An 18,893-nucleotide genomic window follows, 5' to 3' on the forward strand; every position below is an offset into this window, starting at 1 on the left:
AGGATAAAGTTGCTCCATTCTCCCAAGGATTGTCAAAAAGCCACCCCTTCCTTGATCCGTTTGCCATGTGAGGTTTGTTGCTGCAACAGCGGCTGAGGGCTGGGCTGAGCTGACCTCTGTACGCTGTGCGGCAGCACTCCTGGAACACCTCCAGCTCCAGCTGCTGGCCAAAGCATAACAGAAAATTATCCAAAGCTTTCATTCAAATCTCTGTAATTCCAATTTGGAAAGTTTCCTAATACAGCTCGGGGAGTGGGAGGGGATGTGCAGCCATGTAACAATGCTGTCACCTGTCCATACCTCTGCTGCTTGGCCTGGCTCTGTGCAGCGCAGTGCCAGCTGGGAGGAGAGCGGTGGGATTCTGACTGGGAAGAGCAGAGTGATAAAAGTGGCATCTACAGATTTCCTGCTTTTCCGCCCCTCCCCTTGGCCAGGGAGTGGAACATATGCATGGCAAATACAAGCTTTGTAGCACAAAAAAACCCCTAAATGTGGAGCGGGGTGGGGGGGTGGCATGGGGAGCATGGTACAGGGAAGGACCAGCCAGGGCTTACTGCAGCAGCAATTAGGCTTGCAGAGAGCCGAGACTTAGCACGTTGGAGGCCTAATCCTGCCTGAGCAGCATCTGCAAACCTTTTATTTGGGCCGTGCCGTGCTGGCGCTGGATGCCTGCAATCATCTGGGGTTTTTTTGCCCTGCCTGCCTGCCTACATGCAGATGGCCCAGCCTTTTGCCTTGTGCTGGGAGCACGAGCACACCACTGCCACAACTGCCTCAAGGAGAAAGGCCACCACCCCAACCCCACACTGGGTGCTTGCAACGCTCCTGGCTGCAGCTGAGGGGGCTCCCAGATCTCACTTCAGCCTCTGAAAGGGGAGTCAGAGGGAAGGCTGTTGGCCTGAGGCACTTTTTGCCTGCAGGGAAGTAACAGTGGAGTGTGCCGGGGCTCAAGTATGCTGCTCTCCTTACAGGGTCAGAGTGAAGGGAGGTGCTGGTGGGTGACAGCAGTTGCCCAAGGCTCAGCTCCCGGCTGCCAGGATCTGGTGGGGCAATCCCTCTGAGCAGAGACAGTCACCCACCTCTTAGGCACTCTTAGGCAGGACAGGGCTGGCTGCTATGTAGCAGCAGTAAGAAAGAGTAGGGCAGCATGTTCTTCTTGCCTTGCTAGCACAAGCCTGTGCTTCTGCAGTGAGGTTGCCCATGCAGGACCCAGAGTCCATCCTGGTGACTGCACCAGGGCATGAGCTTCCCTCTGTGAGGGGCCCTGGGAGATCCCTTTGACGTGGCTCGGGCACCAGGAGCGGGTAACATCAAAGCCAGAACAAAGAGAATACAATTAGATTACTTTGTCATCTCTTAGCTTTTATGAGATTGCAAGGTGATGTCTGGGAGTTGCGAGGAGGCAGTAGGAGCCCCGAGCAGGCCAGAACAGAGAAGGCCGCAGGGCTGCATCTGCAGAAGCACCTTCAGGTGCCATTTCTGTACAGCTTAGTAACGTTCGTTTTATTTTGTCTCGGCTGATCCTCCCAAGCCGCTGGCTGGCTTCTCAGCCTGGGAAGTTAGGAAGAGAGTAAGAACGTTTTGCAAGCGCTCCCTCGTGTGGAGCCGTGCGATGGGACACAGTGAGCAGCTCAGGGATGGGGAAGGTGGGCTGGAAGTCCTAGAGGTAGCCAGAAGCCTCACTCCTTCCCCTCGCTCCAACAGGCCCCTGTCAGCCTGGGATACAGCTGCAGGGGTGTCTGCGTGCAGAACTAAAGAATCCTACGGGGGGGATGTTTTTTTCATTACTTCTTGGGTCACCAACAAGAAATGAGGGTTCCCTTTCTGAGGCCAAGCTGGCTATTGGCAGAGAGCACAGATCTCCTCCAGACTGCTCCTTTCCAAGCGTAGTTCAGCACCAACGCCCAATAGAAGCACATTGTTACGAACCAAGCGCACGTGTTCAGCCTGCAACATCCTCCTCAGGCTGGCAGTGGTGAGGGCGATCCGTTCTGCTCCGGGGGCGTACGCCAATTCCCACTCATTCCACGCTCTGCCGGTGCGAGGCTGGGGGAGGGCAGGGTCCTCAGCAAACGCCGCACCGGCCTCTTTGGCCCCGCTGCCCCTCTCTCCACCTCCCGCAGCCCCTCGCTGCTGGAGCCCGAGGAGGACGGCGTCGGTGCGACGGGCCCTGTGCCCGGGCCGGGAGTCCGCTGCTGCCGCCGGGACAGGTGCCGTCGGTGCGTGGCCGAGCCGGGGCGCTCCTGATGGGCGCCAGCCGCCGCGCTCCCGCTCCCGCTCCCGGCGCGCCCGGGGCCGCCCTGCGCCACCGCCCGATGCCCTCTGCGTGCCGCCCCCGCGCCTGCGCCGTGCCGGCGGGGCGGAACGGGGCCGGGCCGGTCGCGATGGCGGTGGCGGTGCTGCGGCCGCTGGACGCCCCGCCGGCGGAGCTGGCGCCCGCCACCGCGCTGGTGCTAGCGCCGCCGGCGCTGTGTGCGGCGCTGCGCGGGCAGGGCGGCGGGCCGGGGCCGGGTCTGGTGCTGGCGGTGCGGCCGGCGGGGCGCGGCGGGGCGCAGGCCGTGCTGCTGAGCGCCGTGGCGCTGGAGGCGGGCGGGCGGCGCGGCGCGGAGCTGTGGCTGCGCGGGGCCCTGCTGCGGCGGCTGGGGCTGGCGGCCGGGCGGCGGGTGGTCGTGTGGCCGGTGCGGCGGCCGCCGGCGCTGGCCTGGGTGCTGCTGGGGGCGGCGGGGCGGGCGGGGCGGGCGGAGGGCGGCGCGGTGCTGGTGCGGCGGGGCGAGGCGCTGCCGGGGCCGAGCCCGGGCCCGCTGGTGCTGGAGGCGCGGCCGGCGCTCCAGGGGTTGCTGGGCAGCGGGACGCGCACGGCGCGAGCCCCGCAGCCGCCGCGCGAGCCCGCGCCCGCCGGCGCCCCCTGCCCGCGCCCCGCCGCGCCGCCCCTCGTCTCCCGCTTCGCCGCCGCCGCCTCCCCCTCCCGCCCGGCTCCGGCGGCGGCGGCGCGGCTGCGGGCGGTCTCCGGCGGCGGGGCGGGCGGCGGCGGGGCCGAGGTGTGGGTGAGCCGTCGCGGGCTGCTGGCGCTGGGCCTCTTCCAGGGGGAGTGGGTGCGGGTGTGCGCCGAGGGGGTGGCCCGCGAGCACCTGGCGACGCTGCTGGCCCGGCCGCCGCCCTGGGAGTACCCGCGGGCCGCCCGCCGAGGTCCGGCCGACGGCACGGCCCTGCTGGCCCCGGCGCTGGCCTTCAACCTGGGCTGCGACCCCGCCGCCGCCACGCACCTCTGCCTGCGGGTGAGCCTGGACCGGGGTCGGGCGCGCCCGGGGGACGCGGACGGTTCTGTCCCCTGGAAGGGGCATCACGGCGCGGCCTTCTCCCCTCTGCAGAGGTACGAAGGAGCCGGCGTTGTGGATGGGAAGGGCAGCCGATCCGTGCTGTCCGTGCCCCCCTTCGCCAAGGAGCTGCACCTAGAGATCGTCTGCTCGCCGGCCTACAGCGCCCGCGGGGGCTACGACCGCGTCCTCTACAAGCACTTTGAGACGCCCCGGTGAGCTGTGCAGGGAGGAGATGCGTTGCTGCTTGTGGGGTGTATTCCTGAGGTGAACCCTCACGGCAGCCAGGTCGGTGCTGGTGCGGCCAGGTGAGGCTGCACCTTGAATACCGTGTTCAGTAATGAGCCCCTCACTGCAAGAAGGACATTGAGGTGCTGGAGCATGTCCAGAGACGGGCAATGAAGGATCTGGAGAACAAATCTTACAAAGAGAGGCAGAGGGAACTGGTGGTGTTTAGTCTGGAGAAGAGGAGGTTGAGGGGACACATGATCACTCTCTGCAACTACCTCACAGGAGGTTGTAGCAAGGTGGAGGTCAGTCTCTTCTCTCCAGTAATGAGCGATAGGATGAGAGGAAGCGGGCTCAAGTTGCACCAGGGGAGACACTGTGCCAGGCTGCCCAGGGAGGTGGTGGAGTCCCCATCCCTGGAGAAATTGCAAAGCTGAGGTGCTGAGGGACGTGTGTTGGTGGTGGGCTTGGCAGTGTGAGAGGAGTGGTTGGCCTTGATGATCTTAAAGAGCTTTTCCAACATAAATGATTCTGTGATAGACACTGCCGATGTGCATCAGCAGCAGCTTAGTGTGGATGCTGAGTAGTTTGAGAATATCCACTTGTACTGTTTTCTCCTTGTGAGTGTACATCACTCACAGCACCTCTTGCTCAGTCATTTGGAAATCATCCTTGAGCCTCCTTCCTCTGGATCTTCCATCCAATGCCAAAGGCTCCCGAGTGCTGCCCACAAACCTCCCTTTGGGGGAGTCTTGGCAATCTCAGTTTTCAGCTTCGACTGAAGCTGAGTAATTGGGAAACTGGATGTGTTGCCATCTTCTCTTATGACACCTGCCCCCAAGCCTCTTTGGCTACTGAGGCTTTCTGGTTTTTGAATTACACTCAGATATTCCAGGGATAAGGAAGCTGTTTGTGTATGGAAGAGACACTCTCTAATGGCCTTCATCTTCTATACTATTTCCAGAAGATTCCCCACAGTAGTCTGGATGAGCCTACTGGCATCCAGTGCATACTAAATCTTATAAATGGCTGTTTATGGTGTTATTCACAGGACAGAGGTGAGCTGGTGTGAAGAGCTCCATTCTTTTCTGTAAAAACACATGTGATATAGGGTGGGGAAGACACACAGCCAGGAGGATTTACTCTCTGGTTCTTTTTGTAGGCTTGTCCAGGAAGGAGACATACTGTGTATTCCAACATTTGGACATGCTGATTTTCTAGAAGTAAATGCAGACAAATTCCTAAGGTAGGTGGCAACAAACCGTGGCTCCACCAAACATGGGTATGGCAAGATTAAAGATACTTTCTTGCTAGTGAAACTAGACAGTCGATTCCATTCTGGCCTGTCTCTGGGGTTTATCTGGCTGTTCTTTCAGGGAGAAGAGAGAGATGTTTTTGTTGGAGTATAGAAGGCTGCAGCTAAGAATGTCAGGGAGGAGAGGAAGAGAGAAACCAGTGGGGAAAAAGAACACAGAGGAGGAAAGGGTGGCCTGAGAACAACCAGTGCCACATAAAGAAAGCAAAGTGGAAGTTGGGCTTGTGAACGTGTGACAAAACAAAGTGTGAAAGTTACAGTTACAGTACTAGCAGTTAATGTTAGAGTAACGGTGTGTTTGGCCACCTGTCTTGGTTTTGCCTCTGTGGCTTTGAAGCAGTTCTGTGCTTCACTTTTGTATGGGAGTCGGGGTCCTCGCAGCAGGATCTGGCTCGTGCTGGTATAGAAATGCTCCAGCTGTGTCACTGAGGTAAGTGCCACAGGTAACCAAGGCATGTGATACCAAGGAGTTGTCCATGCAGGATGTGCCAGTGACACGTTGCAATGCTGCTCAGTTCTGCTGTGTGTGTTTAAACCCAATAGTTTTATAGCACTACTACATTGAGTATTTTCCAGGGTGTTTCTCAGGGAGAGGCAGTTCCACAGGGGACACAAGTCTTCCCTTGATAGATTTATATGTTAACCATGTGGCAAGCCAGAGAAGATATCAGAGTCTGTGGGACTTAAAGAACTTGTGTTGGTACTGTTATTCAGAGGTTGGAGAAACTCCTGGAGGAGATCTCTGCAGATCCCTTAATCTGTCCAGTTGGGTACCAGTGTTGGAAGAGGCTTTTTTCCTGATGTGTTCAGGGCAGGATGCTTGCTAGTCTTTCACAGCATTTGGGTGAGTTCCAGTCTGCAGCCCGGAGGACTCATATGCTGCAGGTGAATCTCTGCAGAGTTGTAGCAAAGGGAGTGATGGCAGAAAAGAGAGTGTCTGGAGCTCTTAGGTGGATGAGATACGGTTAGTACATCTGTACTCGTGGACTGAAGCCACCGGCAGAAGCTCTGACTGTTGACAGTCCTGTCTGGTCAGGCAGCACAGTGGGGTCCTTAAAGGATCCATATGGGTCCTGGGAGAGGGCAAGACTATCTCTACTTACCAGTGGCTTTCAGCTGTCTTCTTGTTGAAAACTGTATTTTTCCTACCTTGCAAGATTTTGACTCAGCAATTTAAACTGCTTGGGGTTGGTTGTTGGTTTGTTTTTTTTTTTTTCCTTTAGGTGGCCAGAGCTGTATTTCAAAGTGAAGAAGACTTTAGGCATGGTGGAAGGCGAGCAGTCTGAGGGTTACCTGGTGGACACCCAGAACACCTCTGTCTATTTGGTAAGATGTCAGTGGAGAGCAGAGGGAGGTGTACAGAAGATCTGAGGCTGAGGTTGGATGACAAAGATTTCTCTGGATGCTTGTGTTTCCTGCCACTGAAAAAAAGATATTTCAGGACAGGCTTTGTCCCATTTTAGTCTGGAGAAGAGGAGGCTGAGGGGAGATAAGATCACTCTCTGCAACTGCCTCCCAGGAGGTTGTGGTGAGGTGGGAGTTGGTCTCTCCAGTAATGAATGATAGGATGAGAGGAACTGACCTCAAGTTGCACCAGGAGACGATCAGATTAGACATTAGGAAGAACTTTTTAACTGAGAGAGTTGTTAAGCATTGGAACAGGCTGTCCAGGGAGGTGATGTAGTCTCCATCCCTGGAGATACATAAAAGCCCTGTAGCTGACGTGCTGAGGTTTAGTGGTGAGCTTGTAGTGTGAGGTGAGTAGTTGGACTCCATGATCTTAAAGGTATTTACCAACCAAAATGATTCTATGATTCTATGCCTTGGTGCCTGTGTTTTCTCAGCCTTTTCCACAGAGTGCTTTTTTCCCTTCCTCACAGGTGGGTTCAACAAACAGCGCTGTCCCATCTACCCCAGCCTATAACAACCATGAGTTCTGGAGCAGTTTGTCTCCTGCTGGACTTTCAGATGTTGTGAAGCAGCTCTGTGATGCTCTTCAGCCTCATCTGAGCAGTCAGTGAGTCAGAATTGCTGCTGGCAATGGCTGGGGGAGACGGTGCCCTGCTCCTTGGTCACTGGGAGAGCTGTCTGTATGTCCCAGGGCCTCTGTGCTGAGCCGGGCTGGCAGCGTTCTCCTCTCAGGGCCGAGCGGCAGCGGGAAGCTGGTGGCTGTCAGAGCTGCGTGCAGCTGCCTCAACCTCCACCTCTTCAAGGTAAATTCCTCCTGCCCTCAGTTGCTCAGTGGATTTACACCATACAGGGTGTCATGGGAATGTTGTTGAAGTTAGACACACCAACACCCCTGTTGCAGTCATGACAGGAGCCTACCCAGAGGCTACTCACCTGCTACAGAACAAAAAGGGCCCAAATATGCTGGGCTCAGCAGCTCACTCTGGCACAGGTTGTCACTGCTGGTGGCCAGAGCAGCCTAAAGGTCCACCTGGTCCCCTGGCTCGTGTCTGAGACTGGCCGGTAACATGTTCAGGAAAAGAGCGTAGGCAATCTACAATTCAGTGATCTCTTGGTCCAGGGGTTGTGTTTGCACCATTCTTGGTATGGATTTTTGCCACGATTGCTGTCAGTCTGATGTATTTTACAGGTGCCCTGATACAGGGTTGTGTCTCAGAAGACTCACTTGCTGTCATTTGATATGGCACTGAGCTGAAGCAGTACCCCAGAGAGTGGCTGCAATAGAAACAGACTAAACCGGAGGGATAATGAGGACAGGAGTTGCAGTGGCATTGGGTGTTCCCAATGGTCCCTTCTTAGGCTGGGCAAAAGGCATGTTGGAAAGTGAGGCAGAGATGATGCCAAGATCTTATGTATCTGGGACGCCAAGAGAAGAAATGCAGCACTTGGTTAGATAACAGCACGTGTGCCAGATCTGGTTCAAAATCTCACAGCCTGCTCTGTAACTGTTCACCTCCACCACCACCCCCCAAGAGCAAAAAAAGCCTCCAAATGCTCCACAGCAATTCTTGGGTTCTGCAAGGGGAACAAGATGAAAATGAGGTTTCTTTATCAAGGTAAGGGAGTGTTTCCTCTGCTGTGGTGGTGATTGAGGGACACCACATCACAGCATGAGGCCCCTGCGTAGATCATGTTGGGGTGGGCTTGAGAGAAATAAATGGAAAAGAGATGAAGGGGAGGTAAAGGACAGTGGCTGGAAACAAGAAGCATTCTCCAAGGGGCATAAACCTGCAGCAGGTTAGAGTGAAGGGTAGAGTTAACACACGCTGGGAAAACCATGTAGTTTTTGCAGTAGGAAGTCCTGTAAACCTTCAGAAAGTTACTTGAAGGTGTTGCTGAGCATATGGGGAAGGTAACGTGACCAGCACAGGCTGCTTGGGTTTGGAAAAGGCTCTTTGGGAAACTGAGTAGTGGTGGGATGTGAGTGAAGATCCTGGCGTGGATAAAGTGCTGGTTAAAGGTCAGGAATGAGATGGGAGTAGTTGGTGAGTTCACAGTCAGCAGCAGAGCTCTGCAGTCATTTGCAACAAGAGCTGGGAAAGAGTGGTGCTTTGTTGATTAAGCTCTAATGAGACCAAGTGACTGTGCAGTGAAGTGGCAGGTAAAACTCACTGTAGTTGGTTTTATGTGGAAAATGATAAGATTTCAAGCTGACTCTGACCAGATAGGATCAAGAATTTGGTTGTATCTCAATGGCTCCGTGAAAACTTGGACTCTTCTCCGTATCTGTCAGAAATCAGACCAGATTTTAGGAAACAAGCTCAAGAGTAGGTACTACTGCTGTGCAGATCTGTGTCTTGTCACAGCTTGAATATTGTGCTCCCCATCACAAAAGCATGAAGATGGAACTGAAAACATTCAGAACAGGACACTGATGAAGGTGAGGGGCCTAACCTGGCTTCTGAGTGGTGAACAGCTGAATAGGCTCTTCAGCTTGAAAAATAGAGAACTTAAGGAGAATTTGGTAGAGGTTTACAAGACCTTGAGTTGTCAGCAGAAAGTGGATGGTGATTACTTTGTACCAACGTAAGACCTAGGGCTGACAGATGAAGCTTGCAGGCACAGGGAAACTGGAGGAGAGCTTACCTTTTCTTAAGCAGCCACTTGTGATCGTGCTTGGAAGCAAAACAGTGGGCTAAATGGACTCTTGTTCTGAAATGAGATCTGGCCGCTGCCACTGTCCAGCACTGGAGCAGCAAGGCAGCATTCACTCACTCCTTAAAAGGACTGTTGTCCTTCTGCACACTCCTTTTGTTCACTCTGACAGTCTAGTCCTCAAATTCTTTACTCTCCCTGAGTCTGGACAGTTAACTTTGCAAAAGTGAGAGGATCAGAAGTCACATGGTGACTCTTCGAGGAGAATTTCCGAATCTGTGAAAGGAATTGGAAGAAGAAAGATGGAAAGGTTCCTTTTAAGTGGAAGGAAAACAGAGGCTTGCTCATTTTTCTATGGGTACTTTTTTCGAGTAACCTCGTAGAAAACAAGCTAAGCATTTTAGGTATTTGGGGTTTCTTCTTCCATTTAGAAGTTGTGTCCTGTTGACATCACTCTCTGTTCTATTCAAGTGAACTGGGGCAAATGAACACAGCCTTGGCCAGCTGCTGTGCAGCTCATCTTGTGGACATGATGCTTAGTGGTGTTGAGCTCTTTCTCTTCAGGAGATGTGCCATAGCTCTTGGGATTCAGTACAAGATTGCAGAGACTTCTCAGTACCTTCAGGTAGACTCTGTCTGGCAGCACTGTGGCCTGGCAGGTGGCCCCAGGTTCTAGTGTGATGTGCAATGCTGTAGCTCTGGGTTTAGTCTCATGTGCTGCTTTTAAAGACTTTACACTCTTATTTGCTGTCCGTCTTATTCTCCCCTCCTAGCTTTTACACACTCCCCTCCTTTTCCCACTTACTGCAGTGCTCGCATTACCATTCCACCTTCTCTTCACCTCCTCTGTCTGTTCTGCCTGCTCTCTTACCAGGACACAGTAATTCTTCCACACTGTCATCTCCACCACGATCAACAGCTTTTTGTCCTTTCTCTCTGCCCTTGCATGCAGATACTGCTGCCATTTGGCCGTGCCTGCCACAACGCTCACTCCTGCTGTTTTTCTATAGTACATGGAACACAAGAGTTCCTCTGACCTGCATCCCCATCCTTACCCTTTATGTCAGCTCTTCAAGCTGTTCCCCCTGCTCCAAGCCTCTGAGGATGAGGCCCAAGGAATCCCAGAGATGGTTAGGCTCTCCCTGCAGGACTTCCCAGCACCAGGAGGCAGCACTGCCTGGTTCTGGTCAAGGCTCACTGCTCAGCTTTCCCCACATGTTTGCTTAGTAAACAAGATCTGGGCCTCTAGCCACCACCTAACTATTTTTTCCCCCGCTCTTGCCTTTTGTGTTGCTCTTGCACTTTGAGCTTGTGTGGCACTGGGTTGAAGAGTTTCCTGAGCCTCCCCCCCAGCTCTTTGCACTGTTCCCCAGAGACACCTCGTTCTCCCTCTGTTGGCCTCTATCCCAGTGCTCCCATCCCTTCCAGCTCAGGCTGCTGAACCGTGACATCCCCTGTGTAGGCTCTTCCAGTCCCTTGACCTCACCTCTTTCAGACAATATCTTCCTGCCTCCCTCACCTACTGCAGAGAAGCAAGAAACAGCCTTTTTTTCCCCATGCCAGAGAGTCCTGAACATGTCTTATTTTGAAGATGTCCTGAATGCGTGTCTGGGAAACATCCCCTTTCAGCTGTGAGTTGCCTGTGGAAGGTGTGGAATCATCTTCTTTGGAGGTTTCCAAACCCATCTGGATGTGTTCTTGTGTGAGCTCATGGAGGGGAACCTGCTTTAACAGAGGGGTTGGGCTGGATGATCTGTAGAGGTCCCTTCCAGCTCCTGCCATGCTGTGGTTCTGTACCTGTTGCCTTCAGTCCCTTGGCTGTCCCGTTGCCTTCAGTCCCTTGGCTGTCCCGCTGCAGACTGTGTGGTGGGGTGTTGTCTGTCTCGCAGGTCGATTGTGTGGGTTTGTGTGGGGACACCAGTGGAGCCACGGAGGAGAAAGTACAGGTGGCCTTCATCCAAGCCCAGCAGTATCACCCCTGTGTGCTCCTACTGAAAGACATCGAGGTGCTGGGCAGAGAGCGGGCCGGGCCAGGAGAGGATGCCAGGGTCATCGCTGCTCTGAGGCAACTGCTGCTGGACAGAGACCCAAGGTGATTGATTGCTTCTGCCATTCCTAGGGCAGCAGACACTGCTACATCAAAGATGACTGATTACTAATGTGCCCTGGTTTATTTTTCACTCAGCAGAGCCTCTCCCAGATTTGCTTTGGTTACTTTTGAGGGCCCTTGTTCTTCCAACTCAGTTTCTGAGGGCATTGGGGAAGCCTCGTTGGCTGAAGCTCATTTCTGAGTTGTTCAGATGCCTCAGGTTTCCTGTGAGGCACACCAAGGGTCACAGGGTCCCCAGAAGTGAGCTTGCACCGCACTGAGTCTTGAGGCTGATGACAAGTGCCAGAGCTTGGGGGGGAGACTTCAAATCAAGCCATAAAATGTCACATAAAGGGCCTTGGAGACAGAGCTCCTAAAGCAGTTCAAGAGCAAATTGGAGGAGGCTAGCCAGTGGTGTGGGTGCTGGCAGTGTAAGAAGGCAGCTTCCACAGAACTGGGACCAGGCACTTTCCCCCTTTTTATCCACAGCCACCCTGTCCTGGTGATTGGCACGACCTGCAGGCCCCAGGATGTTCCTGCAGACGTGCAGACTGCTTTCCTTCACGAGGTGAAGATCGAAGCCCCTTCAGAAGAGCAGAGGAGGGGGATGCTGAGCATGCTGACTGCCAGTCTGCCCCTGGGCAAAGAAGTGAGCCTGTCCAAGCTGGCCCGAAGGACTGCAGTGAGTGATGGGCAGGCCGGGGCTGCTGGGCCAACCTCCCCTCCCTGGTCATAGCGAAAGGGGCAATTCCCACGGCCCAGCCAACTCCTGGTGATAGCCTTGGTGCTCAGACATCAGCTTTAAGTGCAGATTTCTCATGCCTAAGGACTGCATGCTTCCTGCAGAGGTGTTGGCTGATGCTCAGCTCTGGCAGAGGACAGAGCTAATAGAAGAAAAAAGCCTGAGCCTTTAAGCAGGGCACAGAACTGAAAGAACAACTCTGTGAGGAATTGCTCCCCACTCACCTTTGATGGCCTGGCTGGGGCTGTGGCCAGGGGCTGGACTTGATGCTCTTTGTTTCCCTATTCACAGGGGTTTGTGCTGGGAGATTTCTGTGCCCTATTGTCCCACAGCAGCCGGGCTGCCTGTACCCGCATCCAGGCCTTGAGGTAGCACAGGCAGCAGGGCAGGAGGCTTGTGGGGGGACAAGGGGCTGCAGCCCTCAGAGTCCTGAGTCTTTCCCTTCTCCTTCCTGCCCAGTTTTCCAGGTGGGCTGAGTGAGGAGGTGGAGAGGGATTTCTGCACAGCAGGGTTCCCGGTGCTGGAGGAGGATTTCAGCGCGGCGCTGGAGCAGATGCACAGTGCCCATGCACAGGCCGTGGGAGCCCCCAAGGTACAGGGGGGGTTGGGGTGGGAATTGGCTCTCCAGAGCTCTGTGGCTCAAAATACTTCTGCAGAGCTCGGGGCTGTGCTCTGGTATGATGAGACTTCCTGCAGTGTCCTTCATGTATTCTTCTGGGAAAGGAAAGGAAAGGAAAGGAAAGGAAAGGAAAGGAAAGGAAAGGAAAGGAAAGGAAAGGAAAGGAAAGGAAAGGAAAGGAAAGGAAAGGAAAGGAAAGGAAAGGAAAGGAAAGGAAAGGGAAAGGGGAAAGAAGAGGGAAAGAAAAAATGAAAAGCAGCAAAGACCCACTGAGCTCAGCACAGCACAGGCAGCGCCATCCTCACAGCAGTGATCCTGGGGCCTTCCCCAGCTTCCCCTCCAGGATCACACCTTGCTGGTGGCCTCCTCCAGGAGCTACATGGGGGCTTCATTCCCTCACAGGTTTCCTGGAAGCTGGAGTGAGCTCAGCTTGGAGGCACGTTTGCCATAAGGCAAATAATAGCTGGGCAGTGAGCTGTGTAAATGAGCACTGGTCTTGTTGGCATTTTACAACCCTTTATCAATTCTTTAGTAATTGGCTGCAGTTCAGAAAGCCCATTAGCAGACCTGGATACTCTCAACATACATCACTTCCGATTCCCTGCTTGCATTTCTTGGTTAGTCACACATTGGGTTGCAGTTCCAGCTTGGGCTTCCTAAAGGGAAACTAATTTCAAATCTCAAGTTGCCAGAAGTGTCTGCAACATCTCCCCTGAAAACAACTTTGCTGCAGTCTTGCAGCTCCTGTGCTGATGTCTGTAGAGCTTTTTCTGGTGAGGTGGTATCAGGAGGAGTGCAGGGGAGAGGGCAGCTCTTCTATTCATCAGCACTGAAAACCACTGACCTGTGCCCTTATGCTTTAACAATGTTTATTTTCTGGAAATCGTTATCTTATCTGACCTGCTTTTCCTGGTGGACTTGCTGGACAGCTGGAGAAATAACATCATCTCAAGTAGAGAAGGAAGGAGAGCCAAATGGGCTGAGAGGAAAAGAATTTTGCTGTAGCCTATTTTTAAGCCCCTTTTTTGTGTTGTCACCTGTCCCTCAGCCAGCCAACAGCTGGGGAGAAGCCTTCTGGGGCTCTGCTTTCACTGCACATTCCCAGGAGAGCTGCTCTGACTCTTGGGAGGATCTGTCATGCAGACTGGGGCATTCCTGCCGTTTCTAAAGCCGTGAGCAGAGCAGTAGCAGCATTTTTAAACAAGTGTGTCACTGCTCACTCCTCTCCAGTTTGTTGTTTTTCCTCCCTTTGCAACGATCCATGTGTGCTTGCAATTGACCCCATCCCTATCTATTTCTTGTAAGCATCTGTGGACTTTATTCAGGCATCCTCCCCTTCAATACCAGATGGCTTTCTGTGCAGTGCCTGTCTCTGTCATCCTCCTTTACATGACAGCAGTTCCCAGTAGCCCCAGGTTTTTTGCCCCATTGGTGTGAAGCCCTGGCATTGTCTCACCACCCTGGAGGCCAAGGTGCCCTGAACACAGGGAGCTCATAATTTCTAGGTCCAGGGTTCTTTCATTTATTTATTTGTTTCATGTTTTTACCTTTCCTCATGTGTCCCAGGGGCTGTCTGCAGCAGGGTGGCCGGTGGGTGCAGCACAAGGAGCTGACGACTACAACCCCACGAGCTGCTGCCCAGGCCTACTCAGGGCTGAGGCAGAAGTGCTGACAGGGACTGTCCCTCTCTTGGCAGATCCCCTCTGTGTCCTGGCAGGATGTTGGTGGGCTGCAGGAGGTGAAGAAGGAGATCCTGGATACCATCCAGTTGCCCCTGGAGCACCCGGAGCTGCTGTCACTGGGCCTGTGCCGCTCTGGCCTGCTGCTGTATGGGCCTCCGGGAACAGGGAAGACCTTACTGGCAAAAGCTGTGGCAACCACATGCACGATGACATTCCTGAGGTGAGGAGTGGGGAGTGAGATAATGGGGCTGCCTTGTTCCTGCCAGCAGATGGGCATGCTCCAGCTGCCTCCCTCTTCTCCCCGCCCCACAGTGTGAAAGGACCAGAGCTCATCAACATGTACGTGGGGCAGAGCGAGGAGAATGTGCGTAATGGTGAGTAGTGATGGTGAGCAGATGCATCCTGCTCCTGCTTGTGGGAAACAGAGCTTTTCTGTGGTGCTGGAGGAAAGGAGGGTAGCGCTTAAATCTCTGTGCCCAACTCCCACCCACAGCTGCCATCAAAGGCACGAATGCTGCTGTCTCCTACAGCCAGTCTCTGTGCTGCCTCGCCACAGCTTCCCCTCCTGCTCTCTGCTCCTGTCCTGCTTGTCCCTGGTGTCCCTCATGGGAGAGCAGCCCCTCAGAGACACAGCTGAGCGTCAGGGTGCAGCGTGCTGGCTGCTGTCTGTCCCTGCTGAGCCCCTCAGGCAGGAGCAGTTGGTGGTGTTGAGACAGTAGGCAGCTGCTTTCCAGCCACAGCTCTTCCCTTGCTGGTGATGTAGCAGGTCTGTCACCGTTGACTGCTCCTCCAGGTCTTTCTCACTTTCTGTGCTGTCTTCTCCCAGTGTTTGCCAAAGCCAGGGCAGCTGCTCCCTGCATTATCTTCTTTGATGAACTGGATTCCCTGGCCCCCAGTCGCGGGCGGAGTGGCGATTCAGGGGGTGTCATGGACAGGTGAGTGATTAACTGTGTGTCCTAGGGGAGAGCAGCACACCTGCCTCAGCTAGGGGGATGCACGGGACTGCCCCTCCAGGCACAGTCCATCCCAACTCTCTTTTCTCTCCTTTTCCCTCTCCCTGCTGCCTTCAGCTCCTCTGTATGGCCTGTCTCCTCTTTCTGGATGTTAGTACTGCTGTTTGCATTGCCACAGATTCCCGATTGCCCAAGCTTGTTGTGCAAACATTTGGTTAAGACAGAGTCTCCTCCAGCTGCTTCTGTGGCTGCCAACTGCTCCCCTGTTGGCCCTTCCAAGGTCATCCTTCACACCCCTGCTGTGCTCTCTTCCTATTAGCTATTGTTTCCTGGCAGTGCGAAACCTTTCAGGTGCCTCTGGCAGGAGTATGTACAGCTTGGAGATACCCAGGAGCAGGGTTATTTCCCTCAGCCCTCTTTGCTGAGCTGACAGTCCCCATCCAGTCTTCCTCTCTGTCCATGAGGGGTTCAGTGGAGTTTTCCAGCAACACCATGTACCCTCACTGTCCATCTTCATACACACAAACCAGCAGCTCTGGAAGGGGCTGGGGATGGTGCCCAGTGATGCCAGAACCTGGTGGAGATCTCCCAGGAGATGTGTGCATCACTGAAGTGCTGTGCTGCCACACCAGCTTGAGCCCCATGGCCGCAGAACTAGATCAGCAACACGTGCCTTTCACCACCCTGTGCCACTGGCCTGTCAGGGCAGCCCCAGCATGGACTGACAGCTGAACTTGCTGGGCACAACCACAGCACGGGGACAGTTAGGAGCAGAGAGCACATCAGAGAGGGGAAACCTGAGCCACAGCCATGGCTGCCTGCTTATGCTTGCTCTGTGTGACTGGTAAGCTTGTGTGGCCATCCTGGCAGAGTTCAGATCCAAGCACAGGCCTGAAGGGCTGTCTTAGTCCCAGGGGTTTGTACTCACTTTGTGATGAGTCCACACACAAAGTCTGGATGGCTGTGTCAGGCCTCTTCAAGAGGGAGAAATAGAAGCTGAAGTCCAGACCTGGACCTGCCAGTGGAATTGCTTATTCTTTTCATTTGGCCTCTTCTTTTTATGGCCTCAAGTTGCACCAGGGGAGGTTTAGGTTGGAGATTAGGAAGAACTTTTCCACCAAGAGGGCTGTCAGACACTGTGCCAGGCTGCCCAGGGAGGTGATGGAGTCCCCATCCCTGGAGATATTGCAAAGCCGTGTAGCTGAGGTGCTGAGGGACACGTGTTAGTGGTGGGCTTGGCAGTGTGAGGGGAGGGGTTGGACTTGATCATCTTAAAAAGTCTTTTCAAACAGAAATTATTCTATGACTTGGTGGCTGAAAGTGACGGTGGGTGACTTGCCAAGGCCTGGCTGTGAGTGTGCTGTCTTGCTCTCTGCAGAGTTGTCTCCCAGCTCCTGGCTGAGCTCGATGGCCTCCATTCCACCAGAGAGGTGTTTGTCATTGGAGCTACCAACAGGCCTGACCTCCTGGACCCAGCCCTGCTCCGGCCAGGCAGGTATGTCACATCTCCCCCTGCCTCCCTCCAGGAGAGGCCCCCAGAGCTCCTCAGGCAATGATGAGAGGGACCATATCCCTACCATGATCCCTCCACAGAGACTGTTCCTCAAGCCCCCAGGCCCTGGCTTGTGGAAGCCAAGAGGAGGCCGGTGCCTGTGGCTATCGTAGCAGTACAAGATCCCGCTGCTTGTTACCCCCCCACCACTCTGGTTGTGGGCAATAAGGGACCTGCTGTGGCACCAAAATTGCTTCCCTGGGGCTTGTTCCGCAGAGCTGCCCCCCAGCCTGTCCTCAGGCCTGCAGTTTGCCCATCCTGCTGTTGTTGGACCTGAGGTGGGTCCCGTCAGCCCAGTTCCCTCTGTGCCCTCCCCTCCAGCGTACTGCCCGCTTCTCCCCTCTCAGGCTTTGCATCCCCCACAGACCAGGCAGCAGAAGGAGCTGCCCCAGGGCCACCCCTCAGTTTTGGGCTGGTTTGGCTCAGCCTGTGCTTAAGTGTCTCTTCTCTCTATGGACAGGTTTGACAAACTGGTCTATGTGGGCATCAATGAAGACCGGGAGTCTCAGCTGCAGGTGCTGAGCGCCGTCACCAGGCAGTGAGTGTGCCCCTGCTCTCACAGCCACCTCCCCACAAAGCCTGCAGCTTCCTGGGGGTCATGGGTACTGTGCTCCAGCTCAGCTTCATGGCTGGGGAGCACCCAGGTCACTGACCCACAGCCAGCAGGTGGGGGAGGACAATGTGGCAACTTCCAGAAGCTGGTTTTCTTATGAGATGGGAGCAGCTGTGCAAGTGGAAGGGTGGGCAGGGTTCTCCAGTCACTGTGCCCATGTGCTCAGTCAGATCCTAGCAGTGCAGTGAGACTGCAGTGCAGCATGGCAGGAGGCTCCCCTTTGCTTCCTGCAGGTCCCCTTAGCACATCCCCTGCTGCTTGCAGGCCCAAAGGTGAAGGCCTGCCTTGCTGAGCCCTGGCAGTGTGGGGTCACTGCAGCAGTGGCATTTGGGCTGATTCCCCTGCTGTCTCAAGCTCCTGAGGGCATCTCTGGAGGAAGAAGAGCAAGCCCTGCAGTTCAGGCACGGCTTGATGGGCTGCTCTGCCCCTGCCCCCCTGCCTTTGACAGGGGCAGCTGTGGTTGCTGCTGCCCTTGATAAGCTGCCAGTGGAGCAGTGTGGGCTGGCTATGAGCTTTTCCCACCACAGCATGCTGCAAGAGGCTGCCTGTCTACAGCATGGCTCAGATGGGATGGTTTGCTGTTACAGTGGTTTTCACTACCTGTAATTAAACATGCTCTTAGCCAGTCCTGGCTGCAGGCTCTTCCCAGGCACAAGGCAGCACTTATAGTCCCAGAGTGAGAACTTGAGGTTACTTTTGATCTTGCATAGCAGGAGAGAGCAACTTGCTGGGGGGATGTTTGAAAGAGAAGTGAGTGTGAGGAAAACCAAAACAGCTATCCCCTTTGAGGAGCATGCAGAAAGTCCAGAGGCAGCTAAACTTTAGGCCCCTGTTTCCTCCTGCCCACTTAACGCTGATGGCTCTGTCACTCCTGGTCATTTGGGGTTAATTATTGTGCGTTGTTATTCTGTGGCTTTTCCACCTGCGGGTTTCTCCCTGGGCAGGTTTAAACTGGATCCTTCCGTGAATCTCCCCTCCATCCTAGAACACTGCCCAGCTCAGCTGACAGGGGCAGACATCTCGGCGCTGTGCGCCGACGCCGTGCTCTGTGCTGTCAAGCGCAAAGTGGAATGGATCGAGGAAGGTGGGAGCCCGGCCCCGCAGCCCCTCCTCCGGGGCGGCCCCGCGCAGGCAGGAGACGCGGCTCCCTTCCCGCCCGGGTGCTGGTGCATCTCGCCCGTCGCTCAAGCCCTCTCCTGTTCTCTCTCTCCCCTGCAGGGCTGGACACGGAGAGCTCTGCTCTGCTCCTCACCATGGATGACTTCCTGCAGGCTGCTGCGAGGCTGCAGCCGTCAGTCTCTGAGCAGGAGCTGCTCAGGTACAAGCTCATCCAGCAGAAGTTTGCTGCCTGCTAACGCCAGGCAGAGCTGGGACTGGAGGGCTGAGGAGAACACTGTATTACGTGGTGGAAGAAAACAGGCACAAGCAGGCATCTGCTTGCTTTTCTCTCATGCCTCCTGAGCCCCTTACTTTGAAGCCTGCATGGAGAAAAGTGGCTGTGTGGTTTCTTTGGCCTGGTGAAAGTGCTGCTCTGCTCAGCCAAGCTGCTAGTGGGTTCTGTAATGGTCTCTCACAGCTCAGGGAGCACTCTGTGGCTGCTGGCACCGTACCAAGGCAACTTCCCCTTGGAGACAAATCAGTCTTCATTGGTTGTGGGCAATGTCAGAACATCCACGTGGGTGGCAGAGCACTGGTGGGGCAGCAAGAGCAGGACTGTAAGC

The 18,893-nt window shown here is 54.8% G+C and overlaps 1 protein-coding gene across 1 annotated transcript; it reads left to right on the forward strand.

Moving 5' to 3' along the window:
* The first annotated feature begins 2,384 nt into the window (after window positions 1–2,384).
* PEX6 (peroxisomal biogenesis factor 6) lies at window positions 2,385–18,623 on the forward strand. The gene is made up of 17 exons (XM_061990854.1): window positions 2,385–3,275; window positions 3,369–3,529; window positions 4,705–4,788; window positions 6,081–6,183; window positions 6,738–6,874; window positions 6,959–7,070; window positions 10,812–11,014; window positions 11,501–11,693; window positions 12,045–12,121; window positions 12,213–12,345; window positions 14,069–14,274; window positions 14,367–14,428; window positions 14,881–14,989; window positions 16,386–16,502; window positions 17,020–17,097; window positions 18,117–18,256; window positions 18,391–18,623. Exons 1-17 carry the CDS (start codon window positions 2,385–2,387, stop codon window positions 18,525–18,527), a joined length of 2,943 nt encoding a protein of 980 aa, XP_061846838.1. The 3' UTR covers window positions 18,528–18,623.
* The last annotated feature ends 270 nt before the right edge of the window (window positions 18,624–18,893 follow it).

The sequence above is a fragment of the Colius striatus genome, chromosome 2, assembly GCF_028858725.1.
Source record: "Colius striatus isolate bColStr4 chromosome 2, bColStr4.1.hap1, whole genome shotgun sequence".
Lineage (NCBI taxonomy): Eukaryota > Metazoa > Chordata > Aves > Coliiformes > Coliidae > Colius > Colius striatus.

Excerpts from the sequence above, each read along its gene's own strand:
- PEX6 (XM_061990854.1), top strand. The coding sequence starts at position 2,385 with ATGGCGGTGGCGGTGCTGCGGCCGCTGGACGCCCCGCCGGCGGAGCTG. Across the intron at positions 12,122-12,212 it reads ACCCGCATCCAGGCCTTGAG|TTTTCCAGGTGGGCTGAGTG; the intron begins GTAGCACAGGCA and ends CTTCCTGCCCAG. Across the intron at positions 14,429-14,880 it reads CGAGGAGAATGTGCGTAATG|TGTTTGCCAAAGCCAGGGCA; the intron begins GTGAGTAGTGAT and ends GTCTTCTCCCAG.